Source organism: Oncorhynchus nerka, linkage group LG7, assembly GCF_034236695.1.
Source record: "Oncorhynchus nerka isolate Pitt River linkage group LG7, Oner_Uvic_2.0, whole genome shotgun sequence".
NCBI classification, from domain to species: Eukaryota; Metazoa; Chordata; class Actinopteri; order Salmoniformes; family Salmonidae; genus Oncorhynchus; species Oncorhynchus nerka.
Genome location: NC_088402.1, coordinates 59,778,655 through 59,796,512, shown reverse-complemented (window position 1 = coordinate 59,796,512; position 17,858 = coordinate 59,778,655). Strand labels below are relative to the sequence as shown.

The following is a 17,858-nucleotide window of genomic DNA, read 5'->3' as shown; positions in this document are numbered from 1 at the left end:
GGAGTATCTGGAAAACCGGAATAATATTAGGGGAAAAAGGAATAGCTTTACGGAATCGGAATATTAAAGTGTCCTTTCCTGCTGGGACGCCACATCATTTGACCATTATATCATTTTATGTTGCAACAAAATTCCCTCTCATTTCACGGTCGAATATTTTCATTTTTTTGTAAATTATGAAACACTATTGAAATTACTATTAAAAAGTTTTATTTAAAGTAAAATAATTGGTCTCAACTGAGGCTCAAGCCATGAGGACTAGAAGATGTTTAGCACTGGAGGGCAAAGTGAAGAACCTTTTAATGGCATGGCAACAAAATATGCGAAAGATCTAAATGAGAAGAATTATTTTAAAATAAAATAAACAACACTGAATTTCCACGTGGCCTTCCTCTCTTCCCTGTGTTTGTTTGTTTGTTTGTATGTTTGTGGTATGGCTTTAATCCTAATTCCTCTTGTCGTGCTGGGGGCTGACATCTTCTGTCACATGAGTGGCAGAGTCCATCTTTGACAGGGCCCTGTCCCAACTCTCCCAAATGGCTGCTTGTCCTTCTTGACTCCTTCACTTCATGGCCAATTAGACGAGACCTGTTTTCAACCTGATCTCATATTTGTTTTTGTTCAAGCAGTTTGAGTGTTTTTCATAAAGGAGATGAGGGAAGGGTGCCATTTGAGATTGTTGGAAAGCAGCCCTATATGTGAGCACACAGTGTCAGTAACATTCTCCCATGACCACTAACCTCTTTAATACTACTACCACCCTGCCTGACCTATGACCTCCCCTGGACTTGCAACACAGTCTCGTAACCCAGGAAGCAGCCATGTGTACACTTCACACCCAATACTAAAGTACTTTCCATTGGTTCTCGACAGCACATTTAGCCTCCTAAAACTAGGGCTGTGTTCATTGGGCACCAAATGGAAGAAAATGGACTGAAACTGGGAGAGATGCAATTATTTTTTTCTCACAAAAACGCATTCTGTTGTGTGCCCTAATGAACATGATCCAGTGCTGTCAAGCTGGGTTGCAGACTGTGTGGGTGTGCGGACTCCGGATGTTAGGAACATGCTCGTTTTAAATTCAGTGCTGCTTCAAGTTGACCAGTTTTTGGAATAGAATGTAATAATTACATTTTTCCATTATTAAGGAACTTTTTTTCTTCAAGTGGTTCAGTAAGCTACACACACAGTAGACCTACTAGGAATACCTCTGGACAAGGTTACACAAAAAACAAACAGACAGGAGACAGGACGACAACATCGTAGCCATGAGCGATAGCGGAGCAGACAAATGCATGATAAGGGTAGTTCATCAAGAAATGACATTGACCAGCAGCAACATTAAGGAGCTTGAGCTTGCTATGACCCACATGGTAACACTTTACTTGACACCCACTGTCATAACACGTTATGACACGGTCATGACACGTTATGACACGGTCATAAGCATGACATAATATGTCAACAGCTGACATAACTCAACCTGTCCTAATGACCAGTCCTAATATGGTCATAACACTGTCATGACACACATATTTAGTATAACTGTTGTGACATATATTGCATTATTTTATGGCTGGTTATGACATCTACATAAGAGTGTCAAACCTCACAAAACCTGCCACGGTAGTTATTTTATTATGGCTGGTTATGACATCTACATAAGAGTGTCAAACCCCACAAAACCTGCCACGGTAGTTATTTTATTATGGCTGGTTATGACATCTACATAAGAGTGTCAAACCCACAAAACCTACCACACAATGTAAAACATTCCATTATACCATAGCCATAGTCAACCGTATGTTTATGTTATATAACATTTTCTGAAATTGACCATATTAAATTATCATTGTAATTGCGTACAAATTGATGTCAGACATGCACCTACCCCAATACTCCGATGCTGATGACTGGGATGAATGCAGGAGCAGATTTCAGGAGAAGACACCCTCTTTTAGACTGACGACTGAAATAAGGGCATGTACAGTGGGGCAAAAAAGTATTTCGTCAGCCACCAAAAGTTCTCCAACTTAAAAAGATGAGAGAAGCCTGTAATTTTCATCATAGGTACACTTCAACTATGACAGACAAAATGAGAAAAAAAATCCAGAAAATCACATTGTAGGATTTTTTATGAATTTATTTGCAAATTATGGTGGAAAATAAGTATTTGGTCAATAACAAAAGTTTATCTCAATACTTTGTTATATACACTTTGTTGGCAATGACAGAGGTCAAACGTTTTCTGTAAGTCTTCACAAGGTTTTCACACACTGTTGCTGGTATTTTGGCCCATTCCTCCATGCAGATCTCCTCTAGAGTGATGTTTTGCAGACTGTGCCGCCCGTCTGTCCGCGTTGGCGGCTCTAGCACGGGACGTCGACCCCACTCCACCATAGTCTTTGCCCGCTTTTTTGCCCGCTTCAGTGGCGCCTTTAGAGCGGCGAACCTCGCCGCCGACCTCGGACTGGAGACCCTTGCATCGGGTCCCAAATAGATGGGCGGCTCTGGCAGCTCTTGACTGACGGGCGGCTCTGGCAGCTCAGGACAGACGGGCGGCTCTGGCAGCTCAGGACAGACGGGCGGCTCTGGCAGCTCAGGACAGACGGGCGACTCTGGCAGCTCAGGACAGACGGGCGACTCTGGCAGCTCAGGACAGACGGGCGGCTCTGGCAGCTCAGGACAGACGGGCGACTCTGGCAGCTCAGGACAGACGGGCGGCTCTGGCAGCTCAGGACAGACGGGCGACTCTGGCAGCTCAGGACAGACGGGCGACTCTGGCAGCTCAGGACAGACGGGCGGCTCTGGCAGCTCCTGATTGACGGGCGGCTCTGGCAGCGCTGGACAGGAGGGAGCACCTGGAGGGAGGAGACGGAGAAACAGCCTGGTGCGTGGGGCTGCCACCGGAGGCCTGGTGCATGGAGGAGGCACCGGATGGACCGGACCGTGGAGGCGCAGTGGAGGTCTCGAGCACCGAGCCTGCACAACCTGTCCTGGCTGGATACTCCCCGTATCCCGGCCAGTGCGGCGGGGGACACCGTGCGTAGGGCTGGTGCCATATACCCCGGGCCGAGGAGACGCACTGGAGACCAGATGCGCTGAGCCGGCTTCATAGCACCTGGCGCGATGCCCACTCTAGCCCGGCCGATACGAGGCGCTGCAATGTAGCGCACCGGGCTATGCCTGCGCACTGGGGACACCGTGTGCCTCACGGCATAACACGGTGCCTGCCCGGTCCACCTCTCTCCACGGTAAGCACGGGGAGTTGGCTCAGATCTCCTACCTGACTTAGCCACACTCCCCGTGTGCCTCCCCCCCCCCCCCCAAGACATTTTTGGGGCTGCCTCTTGTCCCTGTTGCACTGCCGTGCTAGCTCCTCATGATGCCGCCTCTCGGCTTTGGCTGCCTCCAGCTCTTCCCGGGGGCGGGGCGGCGATATTCCCCAGCCTATGCCCAGGGTCCCCTACCATCCAAAATCTCCTCCCATGTCAAGGAGTCCAGAACCCTCTGCTCCTGGTTACCACGCTGCTTGGTCCGGTTGTGGTGGGTGATTCTGTAATGAAATTCGTCTTCCTCTGACGAGGAGTATGACAGATCGGACGTGGTAAGTGTTAATCATTTTTAATGAAAAGACACTGAACACAAAAATACAAAATAACAAAGTGAAAGACAGAAACGAAAACGAAACAGTTCTGTATGGTGCAGATACACAACAGAAAATAATCACCCACAACTAAAATGGGGAAAACAGGCTACCTAAGTATGATTCTCAATCAGAGACAACGAACGACACCGGCCTCTGATTGAGAACCATACCAGGCCAAACACATAAATACTACATAGAAAAAAGAACATAGACTACCCACCCCCACAGCATGCTGAAGCAAGTTAATGTTTCCGCCAGACTGATTAACAACTATTGATCCAGCACCCTTTCAACGTCAACATTTCACACAAATCAGAGCCACAGCCTCATCATATTTAGCTGACGTTGATTGGACTAAATTGTTTTTGTTATCGTTTAGTTGTCGCTGTATTAGATGAAGCATAGGTGATTTGATGATGTTGAAGTTGAAATTGTGCTGGAATAGTGAAGGCAGCTCCTGTTTAACACTTTGCGACTTGCAGTAACTCTCTGGGGTTCTAAATCAATAGTTGTTTAGTGGTCCGAAAATGTCGGAAACATAAGCTTTCTTGACCTTGCTGTAGGTCATGTAACTGTTTGTTACATGCAATATGCTTTGTGGACTTCACAGGACAGATGTTGCTCTCCGGTTTTGTGATGAAACACGGGTGTGGTTGAATTTATTCTGCCACTCTATCTTCTTATTGTCTCGGCCTTGGGGCTATATATATATATATATATATGTCTTGGCTTCCTTCCCCAGTGATTTTTACCCCCACACCGCTATTGATGCAGACATATATTTATTATGATGTAGAAGAACAACTTGCATGCAGTTGTTGTCAGCAGCAGCAAGAGAGATCTTCTGCCTTTTACTAGTTCTGGGTTACTGCCAGACTAAGCAAAACATAGATAGTGTGTTAAAAGACGTGATGATTAACTAGGCTATTGAATCACCAAGACGTATTACGCACATTCAAAACAATAATAAGAGCTTGATTGGATTCACTACCATTCTTTAACTTAAATTAGTTGGAGATGTGAAACCAACATAGTATTTGTAAGTCAAACTTGTCGGCATGTTAATAGGCTATTTATTGTACTTCAGAAGTTATACTGAATTGTGTTGGTTGTTGAAACGCAACCAAATATCAACATTTGAAGGAAATGTGTCTTCTGCTTGGATAGATCCCTCTGTGCCACTGACCTAGTCTGGTTATTATTCCAGGACTAAATACATTTAAATCCAATCAAATCTAACTTTATATGAACTTTTAAGAAAGTTTGATTTGACTTAGTCCTATTCATTAACTTGGTTTTTGAGATGGATACGCGAATCCAACATATCGATTATAGATGTGTATACAAAGTGGAATTAAAGCCAGACTAAGTCAGGTGGCACGTATGGAACTATCCATGCAGAAGATACAGCTCCTTCAAATGTTGATATGTGGTTACCTTGACAACCAAACACAATTCAACACGACTAAATAGCATTACATTTTAAATTAACCAGAGGTTGAAACCCTAGGTCTATTGTATTGTCTGTTAGTTGAATTCTGGGTTGAATTGAAACAATAGCTGTTGATTACTTTGAAAATGCCATTTAGGTCTAAATAGCATCATTGATGATATGAGTGATAAAGTATGGACCCATTTCATTGTCTCTGTTAACCTACCCTTTGGAATGACTTTGATAGCAACAGTGAATCTATTTTGTTTTCAAGTGGAGATCTCTCAATAATCATTCTTTTAATAGCACATTGGTCATAGTCAGTGACAAATATAATAGCTAAGCATGGCTAGGATGGGGGAGCAAAGGGTAGCTGAAGATGGATCAATTCTCCAACAGGAGGTGCTGCCCAGCCTATTTTTCTTTTTCTCATAGTGGATATAATGTTGACGTTCTGACGTTGTTTCAAAGGTACAAATTCAAATTCATTATGTCCATGACGAAATGTGATTACCATGATGACATAATCCTGTTATTGAATTTTTACCCTCAAAACAACCGTGTATGTCGATGACTTTTTCCCACATAGCTTCCACATCACAATACGAGGGCAAATGATTTTGAAACAACGCTGATTCAACCAGTTTGTGCCCAGTGGGATTGCCTCCAACGTCTCCGTTAATTTGATCATCTTTATCACAAAAGTCAGAGGGAGCGCATATCTCCATGGAGGGTCAACATGGGGTAATATAATCTGTTTAGAAGTAGCCCTTAGCCCTCATATTTATTAATAGGGGTTGTAGACACTTTCACAAGTGAGAGTCTAGTTTTATTTTTTGGAGGAGAATGGCTGTTGTTCATCTGTTTTATAGTACAGCATATCAAATCAATGTATAAATCCAGGTGCATCGCCTTTGGTGTTATTGTTTCAAAACACAGAGTGAGTGTTGAGCAGAGTGTAATGAAACATTCTCACAGTGTCACGCACAAACTGCTCCCAACGCAGACAGACTGGCCCGTCTCCATGGCAACTGGTTGCTCTTCAAACGTCTGTTGGACAGTGGAGGCTGGTGGTTTTGAATTTGTGGTGCCCGGCTTGGCTCCTTCCCATGCTGGTTAAACTGAAGCAGCCATCTGGACTGGGTGGGAGGGTCCCAGAGATAACCCTCACTCAACTGCTCTATTTAAATACTCTTTTCACGCTATCGTGCCGACCCGAACCGTACAGTGCTGGCTCAGCTTGGTTTGGCTCAGTAGTGTGAAAAGGTTATATATATTTATATATATATATGGTATTATAAGCGTGCACCTAAACAGACAGTCTGCTCAAATTTGTGCGTTACTCTAGCTCGTAGCCAATTATTAGGTTGTTTGAGAAACAGTACATACTATCGTGGAGGGGATACAGAAAGCGTCTACTAGCAATGTCAAACTTGAACTTTTACTGACCAATTAGCAGGATGTTTGTTTGCATGAACCAAACACTAGAATGAATGTACCATCTCTGAAAGTTTCGTTTTTTTCTTTGCTACACTTCCTGCCGTGAATCAAGAAAGACTTGAAGGAATGGTGAAGGAAATCATTGGGGAGGAAACTGTGCAGAATGAATACCTGTTGTTCTGTTTTGCCAGACACCCACTGAGACTGAAACACCTGTTCTGTGCTGATAGTATAGGCTATGGGGTTGTGCTGCAATGTTTTCACATCTTTATTATGCAACCAAGTGTGAACACAAAGCAGCCATAGAGAGTGGAGGCCCTTTCAAGAAGCTAGCAGGACAATTCCTCCATTCTTCTGTGTCCTTACCTTGGGATATGACTAGGCTCTTAGCCATAATGTAATTATAAGTCATTCTTCATTTGGTGCCCCCCTCCCGCCTGCCTGCCGGCCAAAAAAATGGCAGCAATTTTCCAGAAGGACTGAAGACAGCTTACAACATTGTCGTTGAGTGGGTAATTTAAAAAAGCAATGTGAATCTGCTACAGTATAAGCCTGATGACAGAAACGTTGAAGTGATCATCTCATTATTCTTGTGTCATTCTTATTTCAATGATAAGGACTACATAACCCTGGTATTTCTGATGAGTTGTGTGATTATTGCTACAGGAAAAATTACCTTTATGTTGTACATATTTTAATGACAATACTTTTTTTTCACTGAGGGACGATACCATTCGTTTATACAGTAGAAGTTCATGCCAAAGAAGCCTTAGACCGCCACCTGCTGGCGTATTCACTAACAAGGCAAAGGGGATATTGCTTCTGAGGGAGACTGCACTCCTACACGTTTATCAGATAGTTAATAAACTCTCCCTATTCAACTAATGACCCTAGCTATGATATATAGGGACCTCACTTGCTTACACAATTGCGTTCATAACAAAGTACAATACTATATCATTATTACGGTGCGGGTTTGCTCCTCTCTGTTGTTAAGGAGCTGGTCTTGCAGGCTAATAAGGCATAATGGCTAAGCGGTGTTTAACAGCTTTAATGTAATGGCCCTGCGGTGTATAACAGCTACTCTTTGAATGGACTTCGTAAATACTTCATAAGTTTGTTTGAAACTTTGAATAGTTTCTTTACAAACAGTTTTGAGCCCTGGCAAACTATTGGGTTGGGCTCTGCGCTAGAGCTGTCAAGTAGTTAAACTGTGTTATATCATTCCAAAGTTCTGTCTCATAAACAGAAGCCAAACAGCAGAGCAAGGGCTCTCTGTCTCCTTTTGGTTACTATGATCCTTGTCTGTTCTTATAGAAGAGCCACTGCCCCCTTACTACCACTCTCTCATCTTCCAAAATCATCCTGCTCATATCTCTCCTCCCACTCCCCCTCGCCCACCTATCCAGACTCAGACAGTCTCTCAAGCCCCACCCGCCTCAGTCTCAGCCTATCGGACGGGGAGGATCAGCTGGACCGCCTCCAGCAGGTGGAGCTTGCCCGTGGCATGCCCATGTCGCTGTGGAGGGCGGGCACCGTGCAGGCCTGGCTGGAGGTCGTCATGGCGATGCCCATGTACATTCGCGCCTGCTCAGAGAATGTGAAGAGTGGCAAGGTATGATCCGAGATGACGTCAAACTGTAGGAAGACTTAGGCCAGTATTCAATCAAAACCATGTGGCTTTCTGGATATCCATTTCAGAGGTTGATTCATTTGATTTTCACATCAGCATGTCCTGACGGTGGAGAGAGTTGACATTTGATACAGAAATGGACAGATTGGTTGTGTGTGCTGGAGCCTGGAGACTTTCCGTCAAGAGATTGGCCGTTTCTAAATCAATTGTCAACTCCACCCATCCAGTACATGCTGCTGCGTAAATCAAAGGTACTTGTGAAATCACAATCAGGGAATCCACTACAGCTACAATAGAGTGTGGTTTGACCTTTGACCCCTTTGCAGGTGCTGCTAGGCCTGTCAGATGAGGACCTGGAGCTGGGGTTAGGGGTCACCAGTTCTATGCACCGCAGGAAGCTCCGGCTGGCCATCGAGGACTACAGGGAAGCCGAGAGCGGCAGGGGGTGAGATGCTCAGCTCCTCATACTCCCTCTCACAGAAAAAACAGCTCTAGCATCAGATTACCCAACCCCAAATCTTAACCTTAAACATTGGGAGGGTAAAATTATTTCTGACTCTGGATCTGCGGTTAAAGGTTTACTCTACTACTTCACAAATATACAGTAGTTGTTTGCTACATCAAGTGTGAGATGGTAAAACATGAATAACACTATTCTATCAAACTGCATAACACCATATGTGACAGGCACACTAATGTTAGCAAGGTTAAACGTTCATCAGAGCTAGAGATATACAGGGTTTGGCAAACACAGATTTGGAATTTGAGCCGTTGCCCACAAGTGTTCCAAAGCATTTAACACTAGAATGTAAGTTGTAATGTTATTGCTTTCAAGTAGAGTTTAGATCAATTTCAGGCTAGCTCCTGGATGTTGAATTGGACATGGATTCAATTCAACCTCTGGAGTGGCTGGAATTGGAATGAACTACCCCAACACCACTGTCTGGGAATACAAGTCCAATATGGAGGATATACTCTTTACACCGCAGAAAGCAAAACTGATTTCAATCACGTCAAGCTGACGTTTGCACAAAACGCCCTGTTTCGCAAAAATGTTGTGCACAAATGTTTTACATCCCTGTTAGTGAGCATTTCTTATTTGCCAAGATAATCCATCCACCTGACAGGTGTGGCATATCAAGCAGTTGATTAAACAGCATGATCATTACACAGGTGCACCTTGCATTGCTTCTACACCTGCATTGCTTGCTGTTTGGGGTTTTAGGCTGGGTTTCTGTACAGCACTTTGAGATATCAGCTGATGTACGAAGGGCTATATAAATAAATTTGATTTGATTTGTGCTGTGGACAATTAAAGGCCACTCAAAAATGTGCAGTTTGTCACGTAACACTATACCCCAGATGTCTCAAGTTTGAGAGATTGGGGCCTCCCAAGTGACGCACCGGTCTAAGGCACTGCATCGCAGTGCTTGAGGCGTCACTACAGACCCGGGTTCGATCCCAGGCAGTGTCACAACCGGACGTGTCCTGGAGACCCATGAGGCGGCGCACAATTGGCAGAGCGTCGTGTTAGGGGAGGGTTTGGTCGGGTCGGGATTTCCTTGTCCCATCGCGCTGTAGCAACTCAGTTGCCAGCTGGACGGTGTGTCCTCCAACACATTGGTGCGGCCGGCTTCTGGGTAAAGCTAGCAGTTTGGCTTGACACGGTCGTGTTCTGAAAGACGCATGGCTCCCGACCTTGACCTCTCCCGTGTCCATAGGGGAATTGCAGTGATGGGACAAGACCGCAACTACCAATTGGGGAGAAAAAAGGGGTAAAGGTACAACAACAACAAAAAGTGGCCAATTGGTATGCTGACTGCAAGAATGTCCATCAGAGATGTTGCTAGAGAATTGAATGTTCATTTCTCTACCATAAGCCGCCTCAAACGTCATTTTAGAGAATTGGACCTCCACCAACGGCTTCCCTTTTGTGTGGAAAAAAAAAGTATTCTGATTGGCTGGGCCCGGCTCCCCAGTGGGTGGGACTTTGCCTTCCCAGGCTCTCCCATGGCTACGCCCCTTCCCAGCCATTAGGGCCTAATGAATTTATTTTAATTGACTGATTTCTTGAAATGAACTGTAACTCAGTAAAAATTTTGAAATTGTTTTATGTTGTGTTTATATTTTTGTTCATTATACTTTTCAACCCGAAAAATTCTTTTTATGGCATACAAAATGTTGATCATCTCTTTACCAGACCTGACCTCTGTCTTCTTTTTATCTCTTTTCTCTTTTCTTCTCTCTTTTCACTCCAGGCTGTCCAAGGCTGCAGACATGGACCACCACTGGGTGGCCAAGGCCTGGCTGAGCGACGTAGGGCTGCCACAGTACTCTCAGGCCTTCCACACACACCTGGTGGATGGGCGCATGCTCAACTCCCTGACACGCCGGGACCTTGAGAGGTCTCTCAATGTCACCAAGAAGGCCCACCAGGTCAGCCTGGTGCTGGGCATCGAGCTGCTGCACACGCTCCACTTCGATAAGGAGGTAGGTGTCATGCAAACAACAAACTGTATATGCTATACATAAACATTACCAATACATGACATGTGCAAAAGTGCACTGAGCTTACATACTGGACATACAGATATACAGTGCATTCGGGAAGTATTCAGATCCCTTCCCTTTTTCCACATTTTGTTACTTTAGTGCCTTATTTTAAAATGGATCAAATAAATATAAATCCTCATCAATCTACACACAATACCCCATAATTACAAAGCGAAAACAGGTTTTTATAAATATTTGTAAATATATAAAACCAGAAGTACCGTATTTACATAAGTATTCAGACCCTTTGCTATGAGATTCGAAATTGATCTCAGATGCATCATGTTTCCATCCTTGAGCTGTTTCAGTCCGCCTGTAGTAAATTCAATTGATTAGACTTGATTTGGAAAGGCACACACCAATCTACAGTATACCAGTGAAAATTTTGGACACACCTTCTCCAAGGGTTTTTCTTTATTTTTTTTACTATTTTCTACATTGTATAATAATAGTTGAGACATCAAAACTATGAAATAACACATATGGAATAATTTAGTAACCAAAAAAGTGTTAAACAAATCTAAATATATTTTATATTTGAGATTCTTCAAAATAGCCACCCCTTGCCTTGATGACAGCTTTGCACACTCTTGGCATTCTCTCAACCAGCTTCATGAAGAAAGCTTGTCCAACAGTCTTGAAGGAGTTCCCACATATGGTGAACACTTGTTGGCTGCTTTTCCTTCACTCTGCAGTCCAACTCATCTCAAACCATCTCAAAGGCCAGGTCATCTGATTCAGCACCATCCCTCTCCTTCTTGGTCAAAAAGCCCTTACACAGCCTGGAGGTGTGTTTTGGGTCATTGTCCCATTGAAAAACAAATGGTGGTCCAACTAAGCGCAAACCAGATGGGATAGCAGATCTCTGCAGAATGCTGTGGTAGCCATGCTGATTAAGTGTACCTTGAATTTGAAATAAATCACAACAGTGTCATCAGCAAAGCCCCCCCCCCCCCCTCACACCATCACACCTCCTTTGTGTTTCACGATGGGAACCACACATGCAGAGATCATCCTTTCACCTACTCTGAGTCTCACAAAGACACAGCGGTTGGAACCAAAAATCTCCCATTTGGACTCCAGACCAAAGGACAGTTTTCCACATGTCTATTGCTCGTGTTTCTTGGCCCAAGCAAGTATCTTATTTTATTGGTGTCCTTTAGATGTGATTTCTTTTCAGCAATTCTCCCACGAAGGCTTGATTCACACAGTCTAATCTGAACAGTTGATGTTGAAATGTGTCTGTTACTTGAACTCTGTGAAGCATTTATTTGGGCTGCAATTTGTGGTGCAGTTAACTCTAATGAACTTATCCTCTGCAGCAAAGTTAACTCTAGGTCCTTCTAACTGTGGCGGTCCTCATGAGAGCCAGTTTCATCATAGCACTTGATGGTTTTTGGTACTGCACTTGAAGAAACTTGAAATGTTCTGGATTGACTGATCTTCATGTCTGAAAGTAATGATGAACTATCGTTTCTCTTTGCTTATTTGAGCTGTTCTTGCCATAATATGAACTTGGTCTTTTACCAAATAGGGCTATCTTCTGTATACCACCCCTACCTTGTCACAACACAACTGATTGGCTCAAACACATTAAGAAAGAAAGAAATTCCACAAATTAACTTTTAACAAGGCACAACTGTTAATTGAAATGCATTTGAGGTGACTACCTCATGAAGCTGGTTGAGAGAATGCCAAGACTGTGAAAAGCTGTCATCAAGGCAAAGGATGGCTACTTTAAAGAATCTCAAATATAACATATATTTTTATAAAATATAAAATATAATTTTTACACTTTTTTGGTTACTGCATGATTCCATATGTGTAATTTCATAGTTTTGATGTCGTCACTATTATTCTACAATGTAGAAAATAGTAAAAAAAAAAAAAAAAAAAACCTGGAATGAGTAGGTGTGTCCAAACTTTTGACTGGTATAGTATATAAAGGGCTCCCGAGTGGTGCAGTGGTCTAAGAGACTGCATCTCAGTACAAGAGGTGTCACTGCAGTACCTGGCTCGAATCCATGTTGCATCACATCTGGCTGTGATTAGGAGTCCCATAGGGAGGTGCACAATTGGCCCAGCGTCGTCCAGGTTTGGCCGGGGTAGGCCTTCATTGTAAATTATAATTTGTTCTTAACTGACATGCCTAGTTAATTAAATGTTAAATAAAAATAAAGTCCCACAGTTGACACTGCATATCAGAGAAAAACCCAAGCCATGAGGTCAAAGGAATCTGGGGAAGGGTACCAAAACATTTCTGCAGCATTGAAGGGCCCCAAGAACACAGTGGCCTCGATCATTCATTAAATGGAAGAAGTTTGGAACCAAAAAAGACTCTTCCTAGAGCTGGCTGCCTGGCCAAAGGGCACCTAAAGGACTCTCAGACCATGAGAAACAAGATTTTCTGGTCTGATGAAAACAAGATTGAACTCTTTGGCCTGAATACCAAGTGTCACGTCTGGAGGAAACCTGGCACCATCCTTATGGTGAAGCATGGTGTTGACATACTCATGCTGTGAGGGTGTTTTTCAGCAGCAGCGACTGGGAGACTGCTCTAGAGCACTCAGTACCTCAGACTGAGGTGAAAGTTCACCTTCCAACAGAACAACGACACTAAGCACACAGCTAAGACAACGCAGAAGTGGCTTTGGGACAAGTCTCTGAAAGTCCTTGAGTGGCCCAGCCAGAGCCTGGACTTGAACCCGATCTAACATTTCTGAAGAGACCTGAAAATAGCTGTGCACCAATGCTCCCCATCCAACCTGACAGAGCTTGAGAGGATCTGCAGAGAAGAATGGGAGAAAATCCCCCAAAACAGGTGTGCCAAGCTTGTAGCGTCATACCCAAGAATACTCGAGGCTGTTATCGCTGCCAAAGGTGCTTTAACAAAGTACCAAGTAAAGGGTCTAAATACTTACGGTATGTAAATGTGATCTTTAAGTTTTTTTTTTTTTTTTTTACATTTGCAAACATTTCTGCAAACCAGTTCTTGCTTTGTCGTTATGGGGTATTGTGTGCAGATTGATGAAGGGAAAAAACAAACAATTTAATCTATTTTAGAATAAGGCTGTAAACGTAACAAAAAAATTTAAATGTCAAGGGTTCTGAATACTTTCCGAATGCACTGTAGACGTTACAGATATGTATGTGTGTATACATGTTGGCTACAATACATGTAATTTCATTCACTCGGACACACATCTGTGATCTATGGGTGGAAGTAAAGTTTATTTGAATGTCAAATTAAATGTGCTGTGTGTGTGTGTGTGTGTGTGTGTGTGTGTGTGTGTGTGTGTGTGTGTGTGTGTGTGTGTGTGTGTGTGTGTGTGCGTGCGTGCGTGCGTGCGTGCGTGCGTGCGTGCGTGCGTGCGTGCGTCTCAACTCTCCAGGCCCTCCAGGCCAGACGGGCTCAGTGTGAGCATCAGAACCTGGATCCCGTGGTATGGACGTGTCATCGGGTCGTTAAGTGGGTCCGAGACATTGACCTTAAGGTGGGGTCTAGGGTTCATTATCATCCCAACAACACTGGCACAATCAAGTACTGTGAAAACATGGTATCTGACGTTTACACTCAGTCTTCATTGATACATCTTTGACACTTAGGATAAGATCTGACCGGTGTCAGTATTACAAATGGTTACCAATCATTCAATACACAAAGTATGCATTAAAACAGAATTGTGCATACTGCAAACCAATTCAAATCATGCTAAGAGATCATCGTGTGTTTATTGACAATAGACAGAGAGCTTTTATGTGTTGTTATATGCATGGGGGAGTGTAGGAAATTGCGTCAGGTTTATTGACACTCCCTGTCTGTGCAGAAAGATAAAGGAAAGGACCTTTGTGATCAATTCTGAACCGCTCGTCATCTCTGTGGTTACTGCACAGTGAGTCACGGCTTCAATAAATGGATAGTAGACAGGAGTTTTTGCTTATGATATCCCTTCTATTGATATTGACTACATTTAGTTCAGAACAACTATGAAAATCAAAGATGTTTTCATCTGAAGAGCCCAACTCAATATTGTCAGTCAAACCCCTATTCAATCAAATGTTGAGGGTTACTGTGGGCAGATAGAACAACACTGCATGCGTGCACATTGAAAATGTTGGGTTAGTGTGCTTTTTAAAATATCCATTACATTTTTTATTCAACCTTATTTAACCAGGCAAGTCAATTAAGAACCCATTCCTATTTATAATGACGGCCCTGTTATTTTACATTTTTAGGAACCCTTAAAAAAATGTTTTTGTCCCTCTCCCTCCTCATCCTGTGTAGGAGTTTGCTGACAGTCTCCAGAACAGTGGAGTTCACGGGGCTGTAATGGTGCTAGACCCCTCCTTCAACACAGACTCCATGGCAACGGCATTGGGTATACCCGGCAACAAGCACATGATTCGCCGCCACCTCACCGAGGAGATGAAGGTCCTCATCAGTTCAGCCAGGTGATGCAATGGAGAGCGAGAGAGAGATGACAAATAAGTGGGAGATGGAGGGAGGGAGGGAGGGAGGGAGGGAGGGAGGGGGAGGGAGGGAGGGAGGGAGGGAGGGAGGGAGGGAGGGAGGGACAGATACAGCTAAGACCAAAGTCATGAGGGAAATGTGGTTAAGGGAGAATCAAAGAGAAAAGATCAGAGAAACAGAGAGGGAGAGAGTAAGGGTGAAGATGTATGGTTTATCTACGTTGATCCCCACTCTGCAGTACGGCTGGGTTAAGTGACAGAGTGGAAGTCCACCTGTCTGCATCCCTCTCAGGCGCTGTAAGATTTAAATGGCAGTTGATTAAATGGCAGCCTTATTGTCAGGGAAAGGGATGAAAAATAGGGATGAATAGACAACATCTCTTGCTTAACCTAATTAAAGAGGGGACTTGTGGGATCACGTGTGCAGGACACCGATCTGTTTCAGTCAGGACAGATTCAAGTCAGGACAGATTCAGAGTGGAAAATGGAGAGCTTCATCACATGCAAATCACTCTGGCTAAGAACGGCAGCTTAAATAACTACATAATCAATAAGGAATCTGCTCATCAATAATCTGTACCTAGTCAATCAATAATGTACCCATTCCTCCCCTCCCTCCTGACCCTGACACCTCAGGTCAGGAGGTCTACAGCAAAACCATGATAGGCTGGGGACAATGAGCACCCCGCCAACGCCTCTACGCCACGCCTCCCCACCCACACCCTTACGGCACGCCTCCCTGGGCCGGCCCACCAGCTCCACCAACCGCCACACACACCCGGACGACGAAGGCTCCCTCAGGAGACGGGCCGTCAAGGTGGGCACTCCCCTAGACTACGGATGAAAATTTGCTCTTTTGTTGACTCTGTCAAACTTGAATGTAAACAATAAAATGTTGATTAAAGGCATAGTTCGGTTAAATTCAATGCTAATAATTAGCATTTGTTGGCCGTGGCTAGTTAAGAAACCCAAAGTGTGGATTGCAGTCGCTCCTTGTCCATAGACAGGTTTGATGGCAAGGGAACAAATATCTGTATATGTAATTTCTCTGAACTATCCCTTCAAAGTGCACTGACCCTGTCAAATAAATATCGGTAAAGATGTTTTAGCTTCAAGTCTTTATTGTGTTTAAAAAGGCCTTGAAGCCAGAATGTCCCTCTTCGTTCCTCTTGTATTTGCTTTCATATAGTGTAAACCTATAGCCCAAGGGAAATACGTCATTAATGTGTATCCGATATTCTCAGTTTGAAGCCTTGAGGAAGCGACGATGTCGGTTACACAGTAAAGGACTATCTCCCTTGGGCTACAGGCCTACTCTATAGAAAAGCTAAATGAAGCCTTGTTTGTTTCTTTCCCCTTGGAGTAACCACTGATCTAACATTACTGGATAGGTGAAAACAGGTTCCACTATTTAGTTTTCACCAATCCAAACAGGTCAGATCAGTGATGACTTCAAGAAAGGGAGGAAGTAAGGATGCATTTTCAAAGTATTTGAACAGGGCCTGACTCCCTTCTCTTCCCCCAGCCTCCTTTAGGGTTCAGCCCCAAAGCCCACAGTGGGCGGGACTTGAGTTGTCATAGCAGCTACGGCTCGCTGCCTAGAGAGGCTTGTGACGAAGCTCCGCCCAGGACAGAGGGGAGTCCAATCCACAAACACTCGGGCATCGAGGTCACCAATGTGTGAGGTCATCGACGTGTGAGGTCATCGACATGTGACATCTGTGCCTACAGTACGGCACAAGACAATGCTTTGTGGGATGCCAGACGATGTTTACTGTACTTTTTGAAAGATGGAGCCTTTGTTGGTCAGACTACACTATTTTCGAGAGAGAAGGAATCTTTTTTCCATTTATAGTCCAAGAACAACTCTTTACATCTCTCACTGGTATTTGTCGAATAATCTGACCTTTGTGAAGACACACGTCTATCCCATGGAAACAAACTTAAACTGAATAGGCTTTTATTTTTGTATTTGCATTATGTGCAAAGGTTTTTTAAACAGGAAATGGCTCAGCGATTAGTTGGTGTTTAGTAGTTCTTATTGAGGACGGGCCTGTTTCTCAAAAAGAAGAGCTGATGAGGAAATATGGTCATGTGTTTGTGTACATGGTACTTTCCTGATTCATTGCAAATTAACAAAAGAAAACTGAGATTTATAGCAAATGTCTTTTTGATGTTTAATTCAAACATGGTGTTACAGAAACTGTCTCAGATGCCTTGCGAACTGGGACTATGGACATTGTCTCAGATGCCTTGCGAACTGGGACTATGGACATTGTCTCAGATGCCTTGCGAACTGGGACTATGGACATTGTCTAAGATGAAAACTTAAACTTGAAGTTGTATTAACTGTATGTTTGATAGTCTTTTTTCAGTTTGTTAATATACACTGTTGTGTCTAAACTAAAATGAACACTCCCTCGTGGCATTTGATACATTCAATAAAACCATTAACATGGCACGTGGGTTATTAAAATTACTTATTTTCAATGACAGACAGTGTGTGTGTGTGTGTGTGTGTGTGTGTGTGTGTGTGTGTGTGTGTGTGTGTGTGTGTGTGTGTGTGTGTGTGTGTGTGTGTGTGTGTGTGTGTGTGTGTGTGTACATTCTGGGAGAAACAGTTGAATAACAGGCCACAGAGTGCACCAATGAGTCATCTCTCTCATACCCTCCCTCATAGT

General features: G+C 43.7%; 1 protein-coding gene across 3 annotated transcripts in view; it reads left to right on the top strand.

Moving 5' to 3' along the window:
- Positions 1 to 17,636, top strand: part of LOC115132090 (kazrin) — a 234,991-nt gene extending 217,355 nt beyond the window's left edge. For all 3 annotated transcript variants that reach the window (XM_029664331.2, XM_029664330.2, XM_029664333.2), the window contains 7 exons: positions 7,931 to 8,136; positions 8,481 to 8,599; positions 10,413 to 10,644; positions 14,100 to 14,201; positions 14,993 to 15,159; positions 15,814 to 15,994; positions 16,703 to 17,636. In XM_029664331.2, coding sequence (XP_029520191.1) covers positions 7,931 to 8,136; positions 8,481 to 8,599; positions 10,413 to 10,644; positions 14,100 to 14,201; positions 14,993 to 15,159; positions 15,814 to 15,994; positions 16,703 to 16,861 — 1,166 coding nt within the window. In that variant the 3' untranslated portion in view covers positions 16,862 to 17,636. The remainder of the gene's footprint in view (positions 1 to 7,930; positions 8,137 to 8,480; positions 8,600 to 10,412; positions 10,645 to 14,099; positions 14,202 to 14,992; positions 15,160 to 15,813; positions 15,995 to 16,702) is intronic.
- Positions 17,637 to 17,858: the final 222 nt, after the last annotated feature.